The sequence below is a fragment of the Vulpes lagopus genome, chromosome 1, assembly GCF_018345385.1.
Source record: "Vulpes lagopus strain Blue_001 chromosome 1, ASM1834538v1, whole genome shotgun sequence".
NCBI classification, from domain to species: domain Eukaryota; kingdom Metazoa; phylum Chordata; class Mammalia; order Carnivora; family Canidae; genus Vulpes; species Vulpes lagopus.
Window position 1 is genome coordinate 120,806,074 of NC_054824.1, and position 23,988 is coordinate 120,830,061.

Below are 23,988 nucleotides of genomic sequence, written 5' to 3' on the forward strand. Positions count from 1 at the left end.
GATGAAAGAGTCCTATTACATATTGCTAAATTGCTTTCCAAAAGAATTGTATCAAATTTGTAGTATCTCCAGCAAAGTATAGGAGTATAGCTTCATAACACTTTTATCATATTAGGTATTATGATCATAATTTTGCTAAGTAATTGTTTTGGTTTGAATTTATAGTTAGTTGTTAGTAATGTTGGATAGCTTTTCATATTTGTTTAATGATTGTTTTTCTCTTGTTAATTATTATTTCTGAAAATTAGAAATGTCACCCTATTTTGTTCATATCCTTCTTTGCAATTTCAGTGCCCTTCAGTCTACTTTCTTCACAATAACTACTTGAGTTCCATAGGCAGAGATCTTTTCTTGTGTTTCATGTCAGATTCCATTAAAATTAAAAATACATAGAACAGCTATCTTGAGTGTCCTTTGTTAAGTACTTTAGTGTAAGCAGTTTTGCTCCCTGTCCAGGACTTCCTGCCACAATCTATTTTAATCCCAGAAGACTTGAGCCTACATAAGCACGATTACTGTTAGCAAATACCTAGGCTATGTCAGAACATAGACCTTCGTTTATAGTGAACCTCTAATTATATGCTTGCCCCTGCTATTATAAAGGAAGTAACTCACTTTAGGTGGAGAAAATTTCATTCTACTTAGCTGTCACATAGTAGACTAAAAGCAGTAATGTTGCAGATATACTTTTGTGACCTCAGGGTACAAGTAAGGGAAATACACTCTCCAAACTAATGGGACCTGGCTCATTATTCAGAGCCCAGAGTTGAGTGACTTAATAGTGTAGCATTAGACTCATAAAGAAACTCAGATCAACTGCTTTGGAGATGATGAATGTATAAATAAAATACTGTGGGTTTTTTTTTTTTCTTTTTCAGGTTTACAAGTAAAAGTAACCAAACTGAAAAAGGAACGAATTTTGTAAGTATCAGTATATAACACTGATTTCTTAAAAAAAAAAAAAATAAATTAAAAAAAAAAAAAATAACACTGATTTCTTATTTTTAAAGCAATTGACACTGATGTTCTATTTAACCTCAGTGTCTTATTTATAAGAAATTAGCTTTACAGCATGGACCTTGGATAGTTGACAATGAATTTTTGAAAATTCTAAGGTAAAAAGAATAACTTAATTTTGAATAATATCTTAGTTAATATTTGCATGTATTTATATTTTAATATAATTTTTATATGTGCACACATATAAGTTTGTATGTATATATAATTTTTTTTCCATGAAGTACTAAGATGAGAGCTGGTCTAGACATTCATTTTTTATCTTTTTTTTTTTTTTTTTTTTCATTTTTGATCTATTAATGACATTCTTTTCTCAGCTGTGATTAACACCTGGACTGCAAGAAGGGAGAAGAATAATTCTGGGATTTCTGAACTGATAAAAGAAATGGGAGGGATCCCTGGGTGGCGCAGTGGTTTAGCGCCTGCCTTTGGCCCAGGGCGCGATCCTGGAGACCCGGGATCGAATCCCACGTCACGCTCCCGGTGCATGGAGCCTGCTTCTCCCTCTGCCTGTGTCTCTGCCTCTCTCTCTGTGTGTGTGTGTGTGTGTGTGTGTCTGTCTATCATAAAAAAAAAAAAAGGAAATGGGAACAAATGAGACCCCTTTATTAACCAGTGTGAAGTTACCAGAGTCCCTTAAATTGTTTTGGTTATTAAGCCTAGAATCAGATCTGATTTTCTAAGTCAGAAGCAGATCTTATTTATGGTTCTTTACATCTTCCACATTCTGGGAATCTGAAACATATGGAGTCATAGAATATTATTGCTCATAACAAAATTAATATCATTGTGACTAATATTGCATTTGCTTTATAGTGTATAAATACCATTGGGCCTCCGTTACTTCATATTCCTAAAGCTTCTAAGGCTCTAACCAAAATCTGAAGTTAACAACCACCCATCAAAACACACCCAGTTGTTTTTCTCCATTATAATCTGAAAATGAAAATTGGAAAGTTTCTTTCATACCTAGAAAATCATGTTTGGGAGATGACTGAAATTCAGAAATATAAAATTATAAATTTCATCTCTATCAAACTGAAAGTTAACTAGAAATATGGTATGTCAATCTCACACACCTGATTTGATGCACTAAGAAGAGCACATTACTCCAGCCCATTTTTTGTCATGCGGAGACGCAGAAAACCCAAGTCGAAGGACAAATTAACTGGCCAGTACTTTTCAAAGATGTCAAGACTGTGAAAGACAAAGTTGGACAAACTGCCCCAGATTGAAGGAGACATGACATGAAATGCAGTGTAGGGTCCTTGATTAGATCCTGGACCAGAAAAATGACATTAGAGAGACAATAGGCAAAATTTGAATAAGGTCTATAGATTAGTTTAGAGTATTGTATCAGTGTTCATTTCTTGATGTTCATAATTGTATCATGGTTACACAAAATGTTAACATTTTGAGAGGTTGAGTGATAGATATACAGGTACTCTGTTTTATGTTTATAACTTACTTATAATCTGAAATTATTTTAAAATGGAACATTTAAAAAAAATTAAAAATTAATATTCATCCCCTGAATCTGGAGAGATCATCTTCTCTTTAAGCAGCTGTTGCATATTTAAGAAATTCAGCATTCTTTTAGCAAGGAATGAGAAAGAAATAGCTGTTGGACAGGCAACCAAAAATGTCACTATAGTTAGACTAGCCCTATTCCTACAGTTTAGAGAGTAGTTGCCAGTGCAACTTTTGAGGCATGATTTCCTTTTATGGCACAAATTACCTTCTGTTTCTGTGGGCAATAGGGATATTAAAAACTCCAGCTCTTTAGTGTACTTTAGTTAGTATTGATGGTATCACCTTATGTTTATGTATGTTAGAATTATCTGAAGAATTGCAGAAGAAAACTCTAAATGTAAATTCTTCCAATAAGAGTTATTCTAAAAATAAATATTTTGAAATTGTGTCAAAAGAGAAAAACAGGATCATTTTCTTGCTTAAGTAAAATTTCTCTTTAATCCACTTGAAATAAAAAAGGGGAAACATCTTTGTTTTACTTAGAAATAAATACACTTCTTTTCAATGGTGAAAATATTTTGAGTCATTTGAGATTTAAAGTTATAAAATGTATTTATTGTGTTGTTGCCATGCTCATTTTTATTTATAGCCCAGCTAGTGTTGGTTGCTACAAATATTGTTAATCAGAAAATAAGTACCATACCAAACTTGTTCCCTCTGGCCTTTTTTCTTTTTCTTCTTTTTTTTTTTTTTTTTAGAGAGAGCTTGTGCAGCACATGAACAGGGGTTGGGGGTGGTGTGCAGAGGGAGAGAGTGAGGGAGAGAATCTTAAACAGGCTCCACCTCAGGGTGGAGTCCAACTCAGAGCTCAGTCTCACCACCCTGAGATCTTGACCTGAGCCAGACTCATGTCAGCCCCTTAACTGAATGGGCCACCCAGGCGCCCAACTTCTGGCCTTTTCTAATATCAAAAGTATAATGTTTCTGAGTTGATTAGTAGTTAGAAAATGAGTACTTTATATTGTACCTTGGTTCCATGTTAATCTTGTTAATGCTGGATTAACAACCATTGATTAGAATGACATCTTTTTTTTTTTTCTTAAGATTTTATTTATTTATTCATGAGAGATACAGAAAGAGGCAGAGACACAGGCAGAGGGAGGAGAAGCAGGCTCCATGCAAGGAGCCCGATGTGGGACTCGGTCCTGGAAATCTGGGATCAGGCCGTGAGCCAAAGGCAAACACTGAGCCACTGAGCTACCCGGGTATCCCAGAATGACATCTTTTAATCAAAATGTTGGTCACTTTTAAGAAGCAGTGCTGAAACACAGAAATTACTGTGTTTGTGATTTGATTACACATTTTAAGTTGCATTCACAACATGTTTTTAAAGGAATTTAGTTTTATTAAAATGGATTCTTCGTGTAGGCCTAGTAATTTTCTTTTCTAAAATACTACTTTTTTTTTTTTTTTAAGATTTTATTTATTCATGAGAGACACGGAGAGAGAGGCAGAGACATAGGCAGAGGGAAAAGCAGGCTCTGTGCAGGAAGCCTGATGCAGAACTCAATCCCAGGACCCTGGGATCATGACCTGAGCCAAAGGCAGAGGCTCAACCACTGAGCCACTCAGGTGCCCCAAAGTATATTACTATTTTAAATCCTAGATTTATAACTACAAGGTAGACCTTGAATCAGAATCATTTCCCTGCAATTGAATAGTAACACATAATTAGAAGCCATCTAGATTTGCTTATCACAAATGTACATTTTTATTACAGACTTTTTACACAAACATATTTCTCCGTATCTATAACCAATCAGCCACATGAAAAACTTCTTAAATTTGTAAATGATTGCTGAATTTTACTTTCTCAAAAATAATCTATCACAACTTTGAATTTTAAAGAATGGAAACAAAGCTGGTTTTTCAATAGCTGATAATGCCTTTGTAAGTTTACAGAGTCATTTGATCATCTTAGCAACCTTCTAATATATATTGTAACTGCTTTGTACCTGTGTACCTCAGGTAGCTTGGGGTGTACATTTTGGAAGCGCAGGTAAGTTACTGAATTCCCTGAGTAATCAGAGAATTCATGAGGTGCTCTATTTTGTAGTAAGTTAAATCTTTGCATTGTGAGATCCGGAACTTGAGCTTGACTATATTACCATAATCCCCCTATATCGGTATATTTTACAGTATACAGTGAGGGTGTAAGAATAATCAGGATGTCTTATCTCCATATTGTTAGAATAGCTATATTTATAAAATAGGGATTCCCCGGGATGCCTGGGTGGCTCAGCAGTTAAGCATCTGCCCTTGTCTCAGGGCGTGATACCACGAGATTGAGTCCCCCATCGGGTTCCCTGCATGGAACCCGCTTCTCCCTCTGCCTATGTCTCTCATGAATGAATAAATAAATAAATCTTTAAAAAAAAAAATAGGGATTCCCTATCCTTAGAGATTCCCACCTGGAAAAAAGCAATTAGAAGAGGAATTAATTATACCATATTTTATTCATCACTTGGTTGTTTCAGATATGTGCTTTGATGATAGTTCTTGCACGTAGTTCATGGTATTCTCTTACACAAATTCATTTATAAAACTAAACATGGAAAAATGTCAACAGCTGAATATTGTGAGATTGTTTTTGAAAAGTTATACTTAAGCCAGGTCCACCTGATTGTTTTAACCTGCTTGTGAACATGGACTACATCTCTTTGCCAATGTATATCCATTACTTACCAACTGATTAACTGTCTTAATAATCAATTCATGAATCTGATTATCCTATTTATTTGCCATTCTTTTTTTTTTAAGATTTTATTTAATTATTTGAAAGAGAACATGGGATAGAGAGAGGGGAACATGAGCAAAGGGAGGAAGCAGAGGGAGAAGCAGATTCCCTGCTGAGCAGGGAGCCCAATGTGGGGCTCGATCCCAGGAACCTGAGACCATGACCTGAGCCAAAGGCAAATGCTTAACTGACTGAGCCACCTAGGTGCCCCTGCCATTCTTTAAAGAAAAATAATAATAACTACTTTAATTTTCACTGAGGAAATATAAAAATTAACATTTACCATATTCAGTTATCCAGCTTTATAGTAAAGATAATTCCCTCTTTAGCTGCCAAGAAATTTAGAAATTCTAAACCAACAAATAAACTAACCACCAACAAATAAACCCCTTTAAATTATTTTTTTAATTTTTAAATTACAAAGAAAAAAAATCCTGCAGTTGTACAGGACTGTTTTCATACTTTTAATTTCTTAATAAAATTTAATTAAAATATATAAAATTTATTTATATATTATTTATATATATTATATATTTTATTGATTAAAATTACTTAAAGTTTTTTCCACTTTTACATGCCAGTTATTATTTACATGCTATTTATTTAAAATATTCATTTACCTCAGAAAAACAGAAGGTTGCCTACTAGGAAAATGATACTAAGTTTCTAGTAAAGTGTTGCTTGTGGGATAGATACACTGAGCTTACCTTAGATAGGTGAAGTTGGTTAGTTAGTCACTAACTTCCTTTGGATGAGTTCGAAGGTAAACCTGTCTTACAATATATTTCACTTGTAATTACCTGGATGGCTCAGCAGTTGAGGGTCTGCCTTTGGCTGGGGTCTTGATCCCAGAATCCAGGATCAAGTCCCACATCAGACTCCTTGTGAGGAGCCTGTTTCTTCCTCTGCCTTTCTCTGCCCTCTCTCTCTCTCTCTGTGTGTGTCTCTCATGAATAAATAAATAAATTCTTAAAAAAAAAAACAAACAAACGGGGATCCCTGGGTGGCTCAGTGGTTTGGCGCCTGCCTTCGGCCCAGGGCGTTATCCTGGAATTCCAGTATCGGGTCCCACGTTGGGCTCCCTGCGTGGAGCCTGCTTCTCCCTCTGCCTGTGTGTCTGCCTCTCTCTCTCTCTGTGTGTCTCTCATGAATAAATAAATAAAATCTTTAAAAGAAAACTATTTTTCACTCAATATTTTTGAAATTGCATGACTATTTTTGTACCATTTAGAATTCATCAATTTGTTTTCTTAAAGAATTTGTTAAAATATCCTTATAATTAGTAGAAACCTGTTGTTTACCACTGAGTTGACATGAATATTTAATTAAGTAATTGAGGTTAGATTTAATTTGAACTTTGGCCATCAGTCTGTCTGGTTTTAAAACAAATTCTGAATTATGTTCTGAATCATTCTAAATAGAAACAATGTATAGATGTAGGAAAATCAGACATTACATTACTCTTACAAGTTTTCTCTTTTCATAATTTAAGAAAAAAAGTTTTGCTATGAACTTTTCATTCCTTGAGAGAGAGAGTGTGTGTGTCTAAGTCTTTAATATATGAATCTGGAATGTAATATTTGATATATTTTTATGATTTAAATTAAATAAATTCAAATTATTTTTAGCAGCTAACAATCTGTTAACTTAGAAAATGTGTTCAGTTGTTCCCCCTAATTCAGACAAGTTTTTTTTTTTTTTTAATCTTTTTTTTTTTTAATTTTTATTTATTTATGATAGTCACACACACAGAGAGAGAGAGAGGCAGAGACACAGGCAGAGGGAGAAGCAGGCTCCATGCACCGGGAGCCCGACGTGGGATTCGATCCCGGTCTCCAGGATCGCGCCCTGGGCCAAAGGCAGGCGCCAAACCGCTGCGCCACCCAGGGATCCCTCAGACAAGTTTTAAGTTTGGTTATATTTGTTAAATACTTGCAAAGTAGGATCAGCGAGAGCTTGATGTACTGCATCTGAATTAAATACATTTTCTAGAAGTATTGGAAAATATGGTGGGGTTTTTTGATAATTTTTTTTGATAATTTTTTTTAATTAAGTGAGAAACTGCCAAATTAATGAGTTTCAGCTATCACCATATTATTCCCCAGGTTTTGGATATCTACATATGCTACCAAAACCATGTGCAGTAGGCAGTTATTCTTAGATGTATTGATTTTTCATTTCTCACTCAATATCAGCTGTTCAACCAGCATGATGAAGTATCCTCTGTATTGGGTATCTGGCATTTTACTTAGTTTGACTCTGTTTTGCTACCAGTGATATTACAGTCTAACCATTTTGACATAATCATTCTGACATCTACTTTTTGTAAGTGGACTGGTTTGTCATCATTTGATATTTTAGACCCTTGGGAGAACTGGGGAAGATGTTTCAATCACAGTATTATCTTTTTCAGCTTCAAGACCATACAGAAAATCCCAGTCAAATACCTAATGGGTTTTCTTAGAATTAAATGATATGTATACTTTATATAATAATGTGATTTTTAAAAATATGGAGGGATAGAATAAGACACTAACTTGTAAAGAAATTAGGTAATCTAGGAGAAAATTTTAGATGTCTTTGTTTTTTCTTGACTATAAAATCACAATGTTACACACTTAAATAGAACTTAATATGTGCTTGTACTATTCTGCATGCTATACACAAATTAGTGTTTAGTCCTTGCAAATGAACTCTCCCATAACTGGAATAGAGATGAGTGGAGATATCTTGTTACTTACGTTAACAACTGTAGACAAAATAATAAAAAACCGTAAGTGTACATTTTAATAGCATTTTTGACAACATTGAGTCATCAAAATCCACTGATGGCATCAGAATCCACTTGTTCCTCTGTTCCAACATTGTATAATGAATGGCTGGTAATAGGACAATACTTTTATGGTACATAAAAATACTATGTAACAAATTCTAGTATAATTTGAACTATAACAAGATATTTAAACTTTACCTTTGAAGTTACTTATTTTGATACAAGAAATACATGTTATGTAAATGTGAGACCATACTTTGGAGTTCTTATAGTAGAATTAATCCTGTTATGATAATTACCCTATTAGGATTTTTTAAAAACTTATTTCTTGACTTTTAGAGATGCACAGAGACTAGAGGAATTCTTCACCAAAAATCAACAACTGAGGGAGCAACAGAAAGTCCTCCATGAAACTATTAAAGTTTTAGAAGATCGGTGAGTCTAGTTCTTGGGTATTCTTGCGTAAGAGGTTATTTCCCTCCTTAATAGAACATTGCTTTTAATTTATAAATAGTTCTGGGACTAAAAGTACCCTTTTCCCAACCTTTATATAAATGCCCTTTATCCAGTGTCAACATTGAGTAAATACTTTATGAAATCAAGGATCTACTCTTACAAGTTCGTTTTTTTAATTAATTACAGCAATCTCAGCAATTTACCCTTTAAATAATATTTCTTTATCTGGTATTTGATACAGGACAAGCGTAAGAGTAGCACTAATTAATTAGAATTAATGTTCTAATTCATTTGATCCTTTAATTCCATGTTTACCTCTAAGTAGGTGGCAACTGCTTCACAATTCTATTTGTCTTCGTATTCTGCCCTTTTTTCCCTGCATATTTCTCTACTTGCGGGGAGTCTAGGGATTCTTCTTTGTTTTTCACTCCTATGAGATTAACACCCTAGGTTTAGAAGAGACTTCCAGAATTTGCTGTATTTTCTTGTCTGAACTATAAGTGCTATTTAAAACTTTGAACTACCTATAACAAATAATGTTTCCTGTGTTTATAATTAATAATTTTCTTTTGTTACTATTTTGTATATGTTACAGAAGGGCTGGTGGGTTTGAGTTTGCCACTGTTCCTTTAGTGGTGGGGTAGCCTACTACTATGCACCTATGCAAATTGCAGTTGTATGCTTGTCTTCTACAACTCCTGTCCCAGATGATGCACATTTACTAAAATAAGCAGCCTATTGTGGAATAAAGCTCCATATGCTTTGGAATCATAGGTGTGAATTTGAAATCAGGTTTATACTGTGCCCTTAATTCAGATTCATAAATATTTGAGTCCTTACTACAATCTAGGTGTTATACATCCTAGGGATAATACTATCCCTAGTATGTCATGAAGCTGATATTTAATTTTCAAAGGTTTGGAGCAAGTCATACAAATAAGATGATTTCAGATTGTAAGGACTATGAAGAAATACAATTATATGATGTAATGAAGTGACCACAGACATTGGGAAGTGAAGGGATAGGTGTCAGGAATAGCCTTTTTGAGGAGGTGCCATTTGAACTAAGATCTGAATGATACAGATAAGAGCTAGTCACCTGGAGAACAGACAAATGCAAAACATCTAGGTAGAAATGAGTTTTGAAATATTTGAAGAATAGGAAGTCCTCTGTGGTTCTAACTTAATGAGTAGGAGAATGACTGATAGGAGCTAGGATTGGAAAGGTGGGAGTAACCAGATTATGTAGAATCATAGGCAAAAAGTTTGGATTTTAATTGCAACAGGAAGCAATTGGAGGGTTTAAGCAGGGAAATTACGAAGGGATATGAGCAGGTATTGACAGCATCTGTTATATCCATGTGGAGATGTCAAGTAGATAGGTATGTTGAGTCTGAAACTAACTAGAGAGATTAGGGCTAGAGAAAAGAATTTGAAAGTCATCTGCATATAAACGGCATTTGAAACCTAGAGACTGGGTAAGATATCTAAGGACATGTTAGAGTATTGGAAGAAAATTAGAAGTGTTAGGGCTGAATCCTTGGACATACTAATACTAATTAAGGTTTAATGAAGAATAAGGATTCAGCCAGCAAAAAAAATTGAGAAAGAAAAATTATCAAAATAGAAGAAAAGTCAAGAACATATGACATGACATTAACCATACCTTCTCCGCAGGGCTATTTTGAAGATAAAATGAGATTAATACAAGTAAAAGTATATAATAACAATTTTTTAAAACTTACAGTATCCTTCCTAATTGGTGACCATTATTCCAGCCATTTGTACTCCAGTCTGTAGAGTAGCCAGACCCAGTCTCTCTCCTGCTGAGGTATCAGGAAACTAGAAAGTCATTTGCCCCCTTCTCCCCAGTTCAGGATCAAAAGGGAAACCATCAGCTAGGTACTCTTAGTGTGGTGAGGGATTTCCTTGTTTTCTCTGGATATGTATTGGAGCATTTAGGAGGAATGGTGGAGAGCATATCTTTCTTAGGCTTTAACTCTGGCAATCAGGGCAGTCCCGGTGGCACAGCAGTTTAGCTCCACCTTCAGCCCAGGGCGTGATTCTGGAGACTCAGGATCGAGGCCCACATCAGTTCAGGCTCCCTGCATGAGCCTGCTTCTCCATCTCCCTGTGTCTCTGCCCCTCTTTCTCTCTCTCTGTCTCTCATGAGTATAAATAAATAAAAATCTTAAAAAAAAAAAAAAACTCTGGCAATTGATATGTATTGAAGGCTCACTTTGTACCCAGACATCTAGCACTTAATCTTCACATTAATGCTATAAGGTAGATGATAAAACCATTTTACATGTGAGGAAACTTAGCTGGCAAAGATTGAAGAAACTGTCCCTAAATCACAGTTAATGGATAATGAGGTAAAATTTGACCTTACAAACCCCCTATTTTCTGTGTTCCTGAAGCCTTGCTTGTATATTGTTTTAATTTTGTAAATGTGATATAAATGAATTATACTTTAACTGATCATTTAAAAGTATTTGTATTTGACCTAAAGTTACCAAAACAGATACTCTGAAATATTAACTCCCCAGCATTGTCCATTTTCTAGTCTGGTTTTTTGGGGGAAGTTTTGTTTTTTATTTCTCCTTTAAATTGCTAACTATATTCTACTTTTATTTTATTTTATTTTATTTTATTTATTTATTTTTTATTTATGTTAGTCACACACAGAAAGAGAGAGGCAGAGACACAGGCAGAGGGAGAAGCAGGCTCCATGCACCGGGAGCCCGATGTGGGATTCGATCCCGGGTCTCCAGGATCGCGCCCCTGGGTCAAAGGCAGGCGCCAAACCAATGCGCCACCCAGGGATCCCCTATATTCTACTTTTAAATGTCTAAGTAGATAACATTTGGTAAAATTCTGCCTTATTTAAAATTTCATTGTAGTTTTATGTTACATAAGAATGATAAATAGAGCAAGCTTTAAGAATCTATACAAATGAATGTTTTGCCAAGACCTTTATTTTTTATTTTATTTTATTTTATTTTATTTTATTTTATTTTATTTTATTTTATTAAAGATTTTGTTTACTCATGAGAGACACAGAGAGAGAGAGGCAGAGACACAGGGAGAAGCAAACTCCCCTTAGGGAGCCCGATGTGGGACCTGATCCCTGAACCCCAGTATCATGCCCCAAGTGGAAAAGCAGAGCGCAACCCCTGAGCCATCCAGGCATCCCTTGCCAAGACCTTTAAAAAGCAAAAGTGTTTTGTTAAAATTTCTAGACAGTAATTCTGAAACTTGCTACTACTCTTTGTAGGATGAGACCATTTTTATTTTTATACTTATGTGAAAACATTGTGAGATGTTTAGATGAGAGGAATTACTTGGTAAAAGTAAATTAGATAATAAAAAGTTCTAATTTTCTGTGGCTGGTTTATATTCTACTCCTATTTATGTAATAGACTTTCCTTAAAGGAAACAAAGTATTTCACTAAATCTAAGAAATAGTCATTGTGTGGAGAAGTAGAATGCATTAAAAAAAAAAAAAATCTGAACAAAGTAGTTAAACCATGATTGTCTAATAGATTTTAGTATTTCTAAAAGCATTTTTGGCAATCATGGGAAAGTCATATTTCACCTGTCATTGAAAGGGAGAATTTGTACTTCTAATCAGAGGATTTATGGTTGTGAAACTATTTTTCAAATAATAGACTGTCCTCTTTTTGTCTTACTCAGATTTTTTTTAAAGATTATTTATTTATTTATTCATGAGAGACATAGGCAGAGAGAGAGCAGGCTCCATGCTGGGAGCCTGATGTGGGACTCTATCCTGGGATTCCAGGATCACGCCCTAGACCAAAGGCAGATGCCCAACTGCTGAGTCACTCAGGCGTCCCATAGATTTGAATTTAAATATATTCTTCATGAAACCTCTGACTTTCTAGACTGGATTTAATTCTGGTAAGTACTTTCATAGTACCATGTATTTCCACTGTCGAGATGTGAATCATACTTTGCCATAATTACTTTTTTATTGCCTTTTTCTAATACACTGTAAGCTCTTTAAAACAAATGACATTATCTTGGCCACTGTTGTATATTGGCATGTATAGCACTCATTGTAGGTGTTCAGTAAACCCTTTTGAATGAAAATGAATAAATTTGAGGAAATCTTTTTGGGATGTAAACAATTGAGCATTCTGTTAGTCTGGTAAATTTTCCAATTGCAAAATGAAAGGTTTTATTTGTTCATCTCTATGAGCAAACTGTAATATGACTTAGGAAGCATGTTGCTTTCTAATCTTACAAGTGGAATTATGTTTCTTTTTCTGATAGCATCAGTGGAAGAGAGGCAAGAGGAAAGCAGTGGAACTTTGCTGATGGAAATAGGAGCTAGCATATTTTCTCACATCCATTTAAATTTAAACTAGGATCTGTAAGCAATCAAGAGTTGACTCTTTTTCACAAATGTTATCAAGAATGGCAGTTGAATTTGGAGGGACCTGGAGGGTATTATGCTGAGTGAAATAAGTCAATCAGAAAAGGACAAACATTATATGGTCTCATTCATTTGGGGAATATAAAAATTAGTGAAAGGGAATAAAGGGAAAGGAGATAAAATGAGTGAAAATATCAGTGAGGGTGACAAAACCTAGAGACATCTAACTCTGGGAAATGAACAAGGGGTAGTGAAAGGGGAAGTGGGCAGGGGATTGGGGTGACTGGGTGATGGGCACTGAGGGGGACACTTGGCAGGATGAGCACTGGGTGTTATGCTATATGTTGGCAAATTGAACTCCAATTTAAAAAAAAAGAATGGCAATTGACTGGAGAAAACTGGAAGTAATGAACAAGTTAGGAAATATTGTTACATTTTAGAACTGTCTATACAAGTGGCATTTTTAAACTTGAAAGTAGGGGTTCTGAGGGATTGTTTTTGATGATACATTATATTTTAATATATTAGATTTGATTTCTTAGAAACAAGTAGTGTTCAGTTTTTACTGACAAATCAACTAGTAGAATGACATTTAAATAACCATTAGAATTGTTAAATGCCATTTATCTCCTTCATTCAGTGTTTTTCAAAAATGACTTTTTCAATTTTTTATTTTAATTTTTATTTATTTATTTTTAAGTGAGCTCTACACCCAACGTGGGACTTGAACTCAAAATGCTGAGATCAAGAGTCACATGCTCTACTGACTGAGCCTCCCAGGAGCCCCATCAGTGACTTTTCAATATTCTGTTCTCTTTGGCCTTTATTTTTTTGTTTTTTAAGATTTTATTTATTCATGAGAGACAGAGAGAGAGAGAGAGAGAGGCAGAGACACAGGCAGAGGGAGAAGCAGACTTCATGCCGGGAACCTGACGTGGGACTTGATCCCGGGACTCCAAGATCACGCCCTGGGCCAAAGGCAGGCGCCAAACCGCTGAGCCACCCAGGGATTCCCCCATCTCTTTGGCCTTTATAGTTTAAAAATTCTGTGTGTAAATTATTTACCACAATTGGGTCAACTATTTGAATTTTTATTAATTGGACCCTAAGCTATTAATTTGAACAAATCTTAAAAGAGAAATGTAAATATGAAATGTCAGGTACTTTAAGCAAATGGTTAAAATTGAGTTTCCTCTTAAAATAGTTTAATAGTGTCTTGGTTTTGGAATAGTTTACAGAGACTTGTTTCCTTTAGAATTTTAAGGGCATAAACAGACTTTACCATTAGCTTTAGAAATGCTTGAGAATCTGAAGACATGTATTAGAGCAGAAAGACAAGATGTATGTCTTTTTTAGTACCTTAATTCTCAAAAAGATGTCACACAAAGTTTACTAGAATGTACTACTATTAAATTAAAATGCTGGGATCCCTGGGTGGCGCAGCGGTTTGGCGCCTGCCTTTGGCCCAGGGCGCGATCCTGGAGACCCGGGATCGAATCCCACGTCGGGCTCCCGGTGCATGGAGCCTGCTTCTCCCTCTGCCTGTGTCTCTGCCTCTCTCTCTCTCTATGTGACTATCATAAATAAATAAAAAAAATAAAAAATAAAAAAATAAATTAAAATGCTATGATAAAAGGAATATACCATTTAGCTTATTTTCCCCCTTTTGAATTTTTATTCAAGTAAGGCGTGTACATTGTATAAAGTTGTATAATTACTATAAAAGCAGTAGGTTTTTTTGTTCTTCTCTTTGCCACCCATGCCAGTCCCAGTTCTTCATTCTCCAAAGTTCTAAATGATGTATCTTTTTTTTTTTTTTAAGATTTTATTTTTTTTATTTGAGAGAAAGAACAAGAGAGGGAGCACAAGCAGGGGGAGCAGCAGGCAGAGGGAGAGGGAGAAGCAGACTTCCCGCTGAGCAGGGAGCCCAACACAGGGCTCAGTCTCATGACCTGAGCCGAAGGCAGACACTCAACGGACTGAGCCACCCAGGTGCCCCATAAATAATGTATTTTCACTCTAACACTTGATTTATCAATTTGAGACAATATCTGCTTACTTCTTACTATGAAGATGAGTATACTATTTATCTCTTGCGTATTTTTGAACAGTTACTATTTTAGTTCTATTTTACCTTCCAAACTATTTAATACATACATTTTTGTAAAAGTATGTCTTTACAGGAATATATTTTAGGAAAATGTCTGAACCATCTCCCTGAACTCACCACTATATTGCAGGAAGGTATTGATACTTTAACCCTTCCCGGCATCATTCTTCCTCTCTTCTACTTCCCACTTTGTTCAGCTGAACCTTTAAGTGTAAATAATGACAAGCTTGATAAATGTTACATTGTTTTCTGTTACCAGATCTCAATCTTTTATATTTGGTTTATAAGTTAATTATAGAAGCTGAAAAATTATAAACAGTGTTTATTTATTGACTCTATAAATACTCTCAGCTGAGCCAGGATAAGATTTCCTTCTCTAAGATCCAGTATCATGACCTCTGTGCCACTTGAGACTTGTTTCCAATGTGCAGGCCACATAGATTCTTTTCTATTCTGTTTCATATCTTGCTCAAATCAGCCCATAATTATATTATGACTTGGACATATTTAAGTGAGTTTGCTGTGTTTTTCCTAGAAGTTCTAACAACTTTTTTCATATTGAGATAAGAAACATGTTTTCCTTACCATGTCATTAGTATTATGTAATGTGTTATTCTATTTATTGATTATAATCTTTTTTTGTTCTTTTCCTTGAAGGCATACTTCTTTCGCTGAAAAACTCTGTACTGATTTGGACCATTTACTTTCTAGGTTATTCTACAACTGCCATTCTGGAGTTTCTCTTCACTGGATCCCCACATTAATGCCATGATTTCTTTCTACTCATGTTAGCAAATAATTATGGAGCACTTGTTTTGTGCCAAGGCACTATTTTAGACCTTGAAGATATACCAGTGAACATGGTTGATGAAATGTGGGCCTATTTTTCCTTTTTATTGGTTTTTCATGCTCATTTTGTTATAGGTCACCCTCAAGTATCTGCTGAAAAGAGCACAGAAAGTAAATTTTCAGAGTCCCTGCATATCTAAAAATGTTATTTTACTGTTGATTTAGATGATATTTTGAAAGGATATAAAATTCTAGTTTCCAAAATAATTTTCCTCCAAACTTTGAAGACATTTGTTTTCTCATTATCTTTGCATCCAATGTTGATAAGACTGATATCATTCTAATGTTATTCTTTAACATGTTTTCTTTCCTGGGACTTTTGATCTTTTTATCATCCTGAAATTTTGTGAGGGGGCTTTGTGTGTTCCCTTCAATGTGTTAGGCACTCAGCCTGTTACTAACCTGAAGGCTAGTATCTCTAAAGGTCTGGCAATCTTTTTCTGTTATTTCCTGTCTCCAGTTTAATATGTTCTCTCTTTTTGTAACATTTCTTTCTTGGTCATAAAGTAATACTTTATAATCTTTTCTCTGATTTCTGTTTCCCCCCACCCCCCCATGTTCTGGAAGACTTCTATTTTCCAACAACCCTACTATTGAAGTTGTTTTGATAGTCACGTGTTTAATATTCAAGAACTTTTTATTGTTTATTGATCATTGCTTTATATGTACATGTGTGTTATGGCCTATTTTTGTCATTTTCCTTGTGATTCTTCTTTAACTCATTGTTTATTTAGAAGTACATTGTTTAAGATTCACAGATTTATGGATTTTCTAAATTTTCTTATTGATTTCTTTTTCTTTTTTCTTTTTATTTATTCATTTATTCATGAGAGGCACAGAGAGAGAGAGAGGCAGAGACACAGGCAGAGGGAGAAGCAGGCTCTGTGCAGGGAGCCCGACGCAGGACCGGATCCTGGGTCTCCAGGATCACGCCCCAGGCTGAAAGCGGCACTAAATCGCTGAGCCACCCAGGCTTCCCTTGTTATTGATTTCTAATTTAATTCCAGTCTTCTCGCCTTAGGGACTTCCGAGTGGTATAGCGAAGCATCTAACAGAGGGGTTATGGCAGGCAATGGTAGAAAACTTCCCCTATTAGAGCAACAGGTGTCACCTAAACAAAATATGGCCCCAAAATAGCTATTCCCCTACTATCTTTACTAGAAAAGGCTCTAGCAATGCATTTAATATTCTAGTATATTTTTTAATATGTTCTTTAAATATATTGTTTTTTTAATCCATCAATAAACAGTGTCCAAAACAGTTTGCATTTACATGGAAAGGAAAGGAGTTTACATACCATGTGGTCCCAGTACTAAGTTAGTTTCCCTACTGTTTGTCAAAGTTTGGTTTGAAAGGACCTTAAGGTTGATATATAATAACTAATATGCTGGTGACATTAATCTTTGCCTTTTTTCACGTACAGAAACTCACTATGAAATTACTACCAAATATATCATATGAATTATTGCATGTATTATTAACTAGACATGTATAGTGTGTGTGTGTGTGTGTGTGTATATATATATATATATGTATATATATCACCAATTTTATCATTTCCATTGTTTTGTTCTTAAGATTTTATTTATTTATTCATCAGAGACCGAGAGAGTGGCAGAGACACAGGCAGAGGGAGAAGCAGGCTCCTCTCAGGAAGCCCGATGCAGGACTCAATCCCAGGACTACAGGATCACGCCCTGAACTGAAAGCAGATGCTCAAACACTGAGCCAGCCAGGCATCCCCCATTGTTATTTCTTTTACTTATTGTATTCACCACTACTGAATATGCCTTTCTTTAATTTATTACTCTTCTAAAACTGGAAGGAGCAAAGGGTAACATGAAGAAAATGTAATAATTTTACTTTACACTAAGCTTTGAATAAAAATGTTAATGATGAAAAAGATAGAAAAACACTGAGGAAAAAAGTCTATAATACTGGTATCTACAACATAACTACTATTGACATTTTGAAGTACACCTTTCTCTGTACCATTCCCCATCCCCTGTGTGCAATATATGTATTTCCCTCTTTCCTTCAGCACTAAACAAATAATCAGTGAAAGCTATTTTTAAAACTTTTTTTGCATAATAGTACATTGTGAATTTTTCTAACATTAAGTTTTTTTATGCTGAAAAGAGGAAAATATGAAATACCTTTTTTTTAAACTTTGTATTCTTTGACCTTTAATATTCATTCAACTAAAAACATTGAACATTTAATATGTGTTAATGCTGTACTGAGCAATACAGATGCCAGCTTGCTTAATATATAATTCAGCCCCATGGTACTGGACTGGAGTTCATATTTTGACTATAATAAAGTTTCTTCAATAAAGTTTCTTCAGTTTCTTCAATAAAGAAAGTTTCTTCAATAAAGAAGTTCCCTTGGATAGAGTTCAAAATTGGCAGAATTTGGGATGCCTGGGTGGCTCAGCAGTTGAGTGCCTGCCTTTGGCCCAGGGTGTGATCCTGGCCTTCCGGTATTGAGTCCCATGTAAGGCCCCCTGCATGGAGCCTGCTTCTCCCTCTGCCTATGTCCCTGCCTCTCTCTGTCTCAAGAATGAATGAATGAATACGTCTTTAAAAAATAAATAAATAAAATTGGCAGAATTTACAGAATTCCACTTGGAATTATAATCTATTGTAGAAAGTGATGTTGTGGCATGATTTCAGCCTATTTTAGAATATGTTAAAGGAATAATACATCATTAAACTAGTTAATTTTCTCTATTTACCAAGTCAGTTCTTTAGAGCTTCATAAAGTATAAAAATCTTGGAGTCCAAATATAAGGAAATAACTTTTAGAAGTTGAAAATTTGAATTTCAGCTTTATAGAGGTATAATTGATAAAAGTGTAAAATAAAATGTACATCATGGTGATTTGGTAAACATATACATAGTGAAAGAATTTCCACTAATTAACATAGCATCATCTCACATATTTGCTTTCTGGTGAGAATAAGTTCTACTCTAAAAATATTTCGGTTTTGGGATGCCTGGATGGCTCAGCAGTTGAGTATCTACCTTTGACTCAGGGCGTGATCCCCGGGTCCAGGATCAAGTCCCATATCAGGCTCCCTGCATGGAGCCTGATTCTCCCTCTGCCTGTGTCTCTGCCTCTCTCTATCTCTGTGTGTTTCTCATGAATAAATAAAATATTTTTTAAAAAATTAAAATATTTTGGTTTTTGTGTCCTAGGCTAAGAGCAGGATTATGTGATCGCTGTGCAGTAACTGAGGAGCATATGCGGAAAAAACAGCAAGAGTTTGAAAATATCCGGCAGCAGAATCTTAAACTTATCACAGAGCTTAGTGAGTTGCCTTTCTTTATTCATTAAGTATTTAAAACATAATGTACTGTTGTTTAAACCTATTATTAAATTGGTTGCCGTCAAATGGATTGTTTACCTACCTTTTTCCTCATGTAGGCAAAAGTTCAAATGTCCTTTATTCCCTTTCTGTAGATTTAATTTAATGCTTATTTCAATAAGAAATAGGGTACAAAAAGATGGGATATACATTGTTCACATTTGCCCTCAAGTCTTATCAGCTGTAAAGCAAGAAGGAAATTTCCTTTGATCATGTCCATGTTTGTTGCCTTAGTTTTATCTTATTTCATATAATTTAATTGGTATTTAGTAAAGTTAACCAGGGTTAGTTTAGTAACCTCACATATTATAGATAGCCAAAAAAAAAATTCTGTTTACTTAACGAAGGAAAATATGTTTAGATTTGTAAACCACTAAGTTATTAACATGTTTTTGGAATATGATTAACTTTCTTTTGTAGAGGTTTAGTCATATTTACTATGATCTTAGATATTCCTCCTAGTGAAGAATGTGCTTTAACAGTGACTTCATACTAAGGATTTATAATAATTTTGTGCTGATTGAAGTGGAAATTATAGCCCAAAGTTGAGTTTCTGCTTTCTAAATTAAATAAACACAAATTTGGGATCCCTGGGTGGCGCAGCGGTTCGCCGCCTGCCTTTGGCCCAGGGCGTGATCCTGGAGACCCGGGATCGAATCCCACGTCGGGCTCCCGGTGCATGGAGCCTGCTTCTCCCTCTGCCTGTGTCTCTGCCTCTCTCTCTCTCTCTCTGTGACTATCATAAATAAATAATAATAAAAAAAAAAATTTTTAAAAATAAATAAATAAATAAACACAAATTTAGTCAAGGTAGATTCAAACAAATACTAATACCAAAATTATGAAACAGGGTATGACTAAGGAAGAAAATTGGACCTAAATCTGCTTAAGTTATAAAAATTATATACTGCTATTCAGTGTTATTTTACTGTTATTATCAGATTTATTTCAAGATATCTTTTACTAAAATGGTATTTGAAATTAGTAGGGCTGAGTAACAGATGGAATGCTCCCTTGACCTTAGTATGGATAATTAAACTGTACTCCCCAGTACATGAAGTACTTTTTCTCTTTTGCCTAAAGCATAAAATAAAATTATCAGTTAATTAGTTACATGGAACTGGCACAATATATGGGATGTAGTAATCACTACCTAGTAACGGATTAGTCTTGCACAGTAGTATTAACTCTAACATATGACTTAGAACTAGAAATCCTAATTTCTCCATAATTAATGATATTATTAAAAAAGCCTAACAGACATGTTCATATAGCTATAATATGTGCTTCTTTTTCATATTATGTTTAAGTGAATGAAAAGAATACTCTCCAGGAAGAAAATAAAAAGCTTTCTGAACAGCTGCAGCAGAAAATTGAGTAAGTATCTTTCCTTAATCGCAGCATAAAATTGAATATTTTCCCCTCAACTTTTCTTCCTTTATTACACTTAGCTATACAAACTATAAAGATAATTTAAGAGTTACAGATTTTATTTTAAAAAACGGTACAGTTTTCTGTAACAATATAAGAAAAGCACTTTTTGTGTTTTGGGAGTATACATGAAGAGTGTATATGTATCTCCGGTTAATGCATACATAAAAAACATTTTAATTTAAAGCATTTTGATTTAGTAATAATTTAATCAGAACATTTTAATGGAAAGCATTTTAATTTTTAAAATTATTTTTTAATATGTATTTTTTTTTAAGATTTATTTATTTGAGAGAGAGCATGAGCAGGGACTGAGGAGGGAAACAGAAAATCTCAGATTACCCACCAAACATGGAGCCCAAAGCAGGGCTCAGTCTCACAACCTTGAGACCATGACCTGAGCCAAAATCAAGAGTCAGACACTCAGTCCATTGAGCCACCCAGGTGCCCCTGAAATACTTACATTTTTATTTATTTGTTTGTTTATTTAAAGATTTTACTTATTTATTTTAGAGGGAGAGACAGCATGATGAGCAGGGGGAGGAGCAAAGAAAGAGGGAGAAGTAGGCTTTTTTTTGTTGTTGTTGTTTTTTGTTTTTTGTTTTTTTTTAGAAGTAGGCTTTTTGCTGAGCAGGGAGCCCAATGCAGGGCTTGATATCTATTCTTTGACCTAAAGCCCTCTATTTTTTCCATTATTCAACAGTATCTCAAAGAAAAAGAAAATAATAATCTTTTTGTGTATATGATCTGTCAGAGCTAAGATATTCTTAGTCCCCGTTTATAATAAACTTTATGAAACATTTTTTAAGAATTAGGTTCAGGATAGTCTTAATGGTTTTATAGTGCTTTTAAAGATTCTATTGCATTGCCTATGAGTGGACATCTACAAAATTTTGGTAAAAATTAAATTAGATAGATAGATAGATAGATAGATAGATAGATAGATAAAATTTTGGTAAATTATGCAGGTGTAACACATTATTTTGGCACACATCTTACAGGTGGAATTAACATCCTTATCAGTATATACTTTTAAGTACTGGATATCCAATAGGATTTTGATATTCCTCCCATGTTATCAGTCAACTAAATATTAGCAAAGGAAATTTTCAAAATGTCAGCACTCTCCAGTTTTACTCATGCTGCATGTTGAGGTAAGGCTAGAACATACATCCACAATCTTTTATATGATTCTAAAATCCAAAAGTGTTTTAAATGTTATTTGCAACCTCACCTCAACTCACAGGATGCTATTTATATAGTCCTTATTTATCCCACTTCATGTGAGCATTCCTGTGCTTTGCTGTGAAAGTCTCAGCATGCTTGACTACAGGATGATGCCTTGGGCTCCACTGGAGGTGTTATATAATAAGCTATATATGCTCCATATTACCCTTCATGTTAAAAAAAAAAATCTGTATTCCAAATCATGTCTGGTCCCAAAGATTTCAGATTAACTGATTGTTAACCTATATTAATTAATGTTTTGTGAAGTGATTAATATGTAGCTTATGGTATTTTGAACACCCCAGCCTTGATATTTATGAATACCAAAGATAAACAAGATAATGAGAGTGTAGAGGTTAATGTAAGACCAGAGAGGTGAGTGCCTCTAACACTAAGGCATATGAAGTGAATTGAAACTGGATAATGTCACTTGCTTGATGAAAAATGATCTCGAATTCATTCAGAATTACTTTATTTTTAGTGTTCTAAAAGTCACTTGAAGCTCACTGGTATTTTAGAAAAGAAATGAGAGCTAAAGTTTGAAATTACAGTTAAGATTAACCAGGTTAATGAGCTTCAAGGTATGCTTCTTTAATTTCAGACATGCCTGAATCAGAACAGTGTAGGAGTTTATCTAGCATGTCTTTAAGTTCTCTTCTGAAATTTAAGGGAGTTGTTATTCTCATAAGCCAACCTCTTTTGTAGCTTGCTTTCCTTAAACAAATTTACTTTTATTTGGCAGTTTAAAAAAATGCAAGTATTATCTTTTCTTTGACTGCCTAAACCACTGTAACATTATGCTATTAGGGCCTGAAATTTCTCTGAACTTTAGAAAAAACATTTGACTTATGCTTCTGCTTGTTATAGGCAATAATTGAGACCTAAACTGGTTTTGATGTTACAGATATGTTATATGGTAGGACAGTTACTTACACTGTACTAAGTGTACACTGTACTAAGAAATTATTCAGAAAAAAAAATTTGCTGTTATAGTTTTTAAAAATGTGTGTGTGTATCCTTATATGTATAACATATATTCAACTCTACCAGTCACAGAAAGCAATAAATAAGCTAAATATAAGTTTAAATAAGCTAAGTGTTGAGGTCATGGCTCTTTTTGTTTTGGAAAATGAATGTGCTAGATCAGTGGTCAAAGCAGTCTATACATTTAAGGGCTATAGGATTCATTTCATTATCACTTTTTTTTTTTTTTAAAGATCATATTTATTTATTCATGAGAGAGACAGAGAGAGAGAGAGACAGAGACACAGGCAGAGGAAGAAGCAGGCTCCATCCAGGGAGCCCGACCTGGGACTCGATCCCGGGTCTCTTGGGTCATGCCCTGGGCTGAAGGCAGGCACTAAACCGCTGAGCCACCCGGGCTGCCCATTATCACTCTTTTCTAAATTGAATTCTTTATATAACTTCTTTAACAAATAGCCATTGTTTGAATACTCTACTGTAAATGTAATCTCTCGAACCTGTTTAATTTTTTTTTTTTTTTTTTAAGATTCCATTTATTTATTCATGAGAGAGACAGAGAGAGGCAGAGACACAGGCAGAAGGAGAAGCAGGCCCATGCAGGGAGCCCAACACAGGACTCGATCCCTGGACTCCAGGATCACTCCCTGGGCCAAAGGCAGGCGCTAAACTGCTGAGCCACCCAGGGATCCCCTGAGTCTGTTTAATTTTAGTGAGATATTAAAAACCTCTTCCCAAGTTTGTGTAGAAATTATTCTACTTACAGGTTATTTGTTTATTCCAATTTTGCCTTCAGGAGCCTCTGGAACAAATTTTACTCTTCTACTTTGCACATGAAGACAACTGTCAGGGCCCTCCTGAGTCTTACTCTTCCTTAGGGTAAATAGTCCTTTGTTCATTAACTGTTCCTCAGGCAGCATTACTTCAAGACTTCAAAGGACCATTTCTCTTAAACGATTTAGTTTGTCAAAAATCCTAATTACAAATTCAGTAGTCTAGGGGCACATGGGTGGCTCAGTTGGTTAAGAATCCAACTCTTGATTCAGCTCAGGTCATGATCTCAGGGTCATAAGATCAAGCCCTATGTTGGGCTCTGTCCTCAGCA

At 34.8% G+C, this 23,988-nt stretch overlaps 1 protein-coding gene across 10 annotated transcripts in view; it reads left to right on the forward strand.

Moving 5' to 3' along the window:
* The window catches only part of RBBP8 (RB binding protein 8, endonuclease), a 102,842-nt gene that overhangs the window by 36,871 nt on the left and 41,983 nt on the right, over nt 1-23,988 (forward strand). For 9 of the 10 annotated variants that reach the window (XM_041754547.1, XM_041754540.1, XM_041754573.1 and 6 more), the window contains 4 exons: nt 879-921; nt 8,400-8,495; nt 19,075-19,187; nt 20,555-20,621. In XM_041754547.1, the coding sequence (XP_041610481.1) occupies nt 879-921; nt 8,400-8,495; nt 19,075-19,187; nt 20,555-20,621 (319 nt within the window). Of the gene's footprint in view, nt 1-878; nt 922-8,399; nt 8,496-12,339; nt 12,438-19,074; nt 19,188-20,554; nt 20,622-23,988 lie in introns of those variants that run through there. The other variant, XM_041754599.1, reaches the window with a different exon arrangement.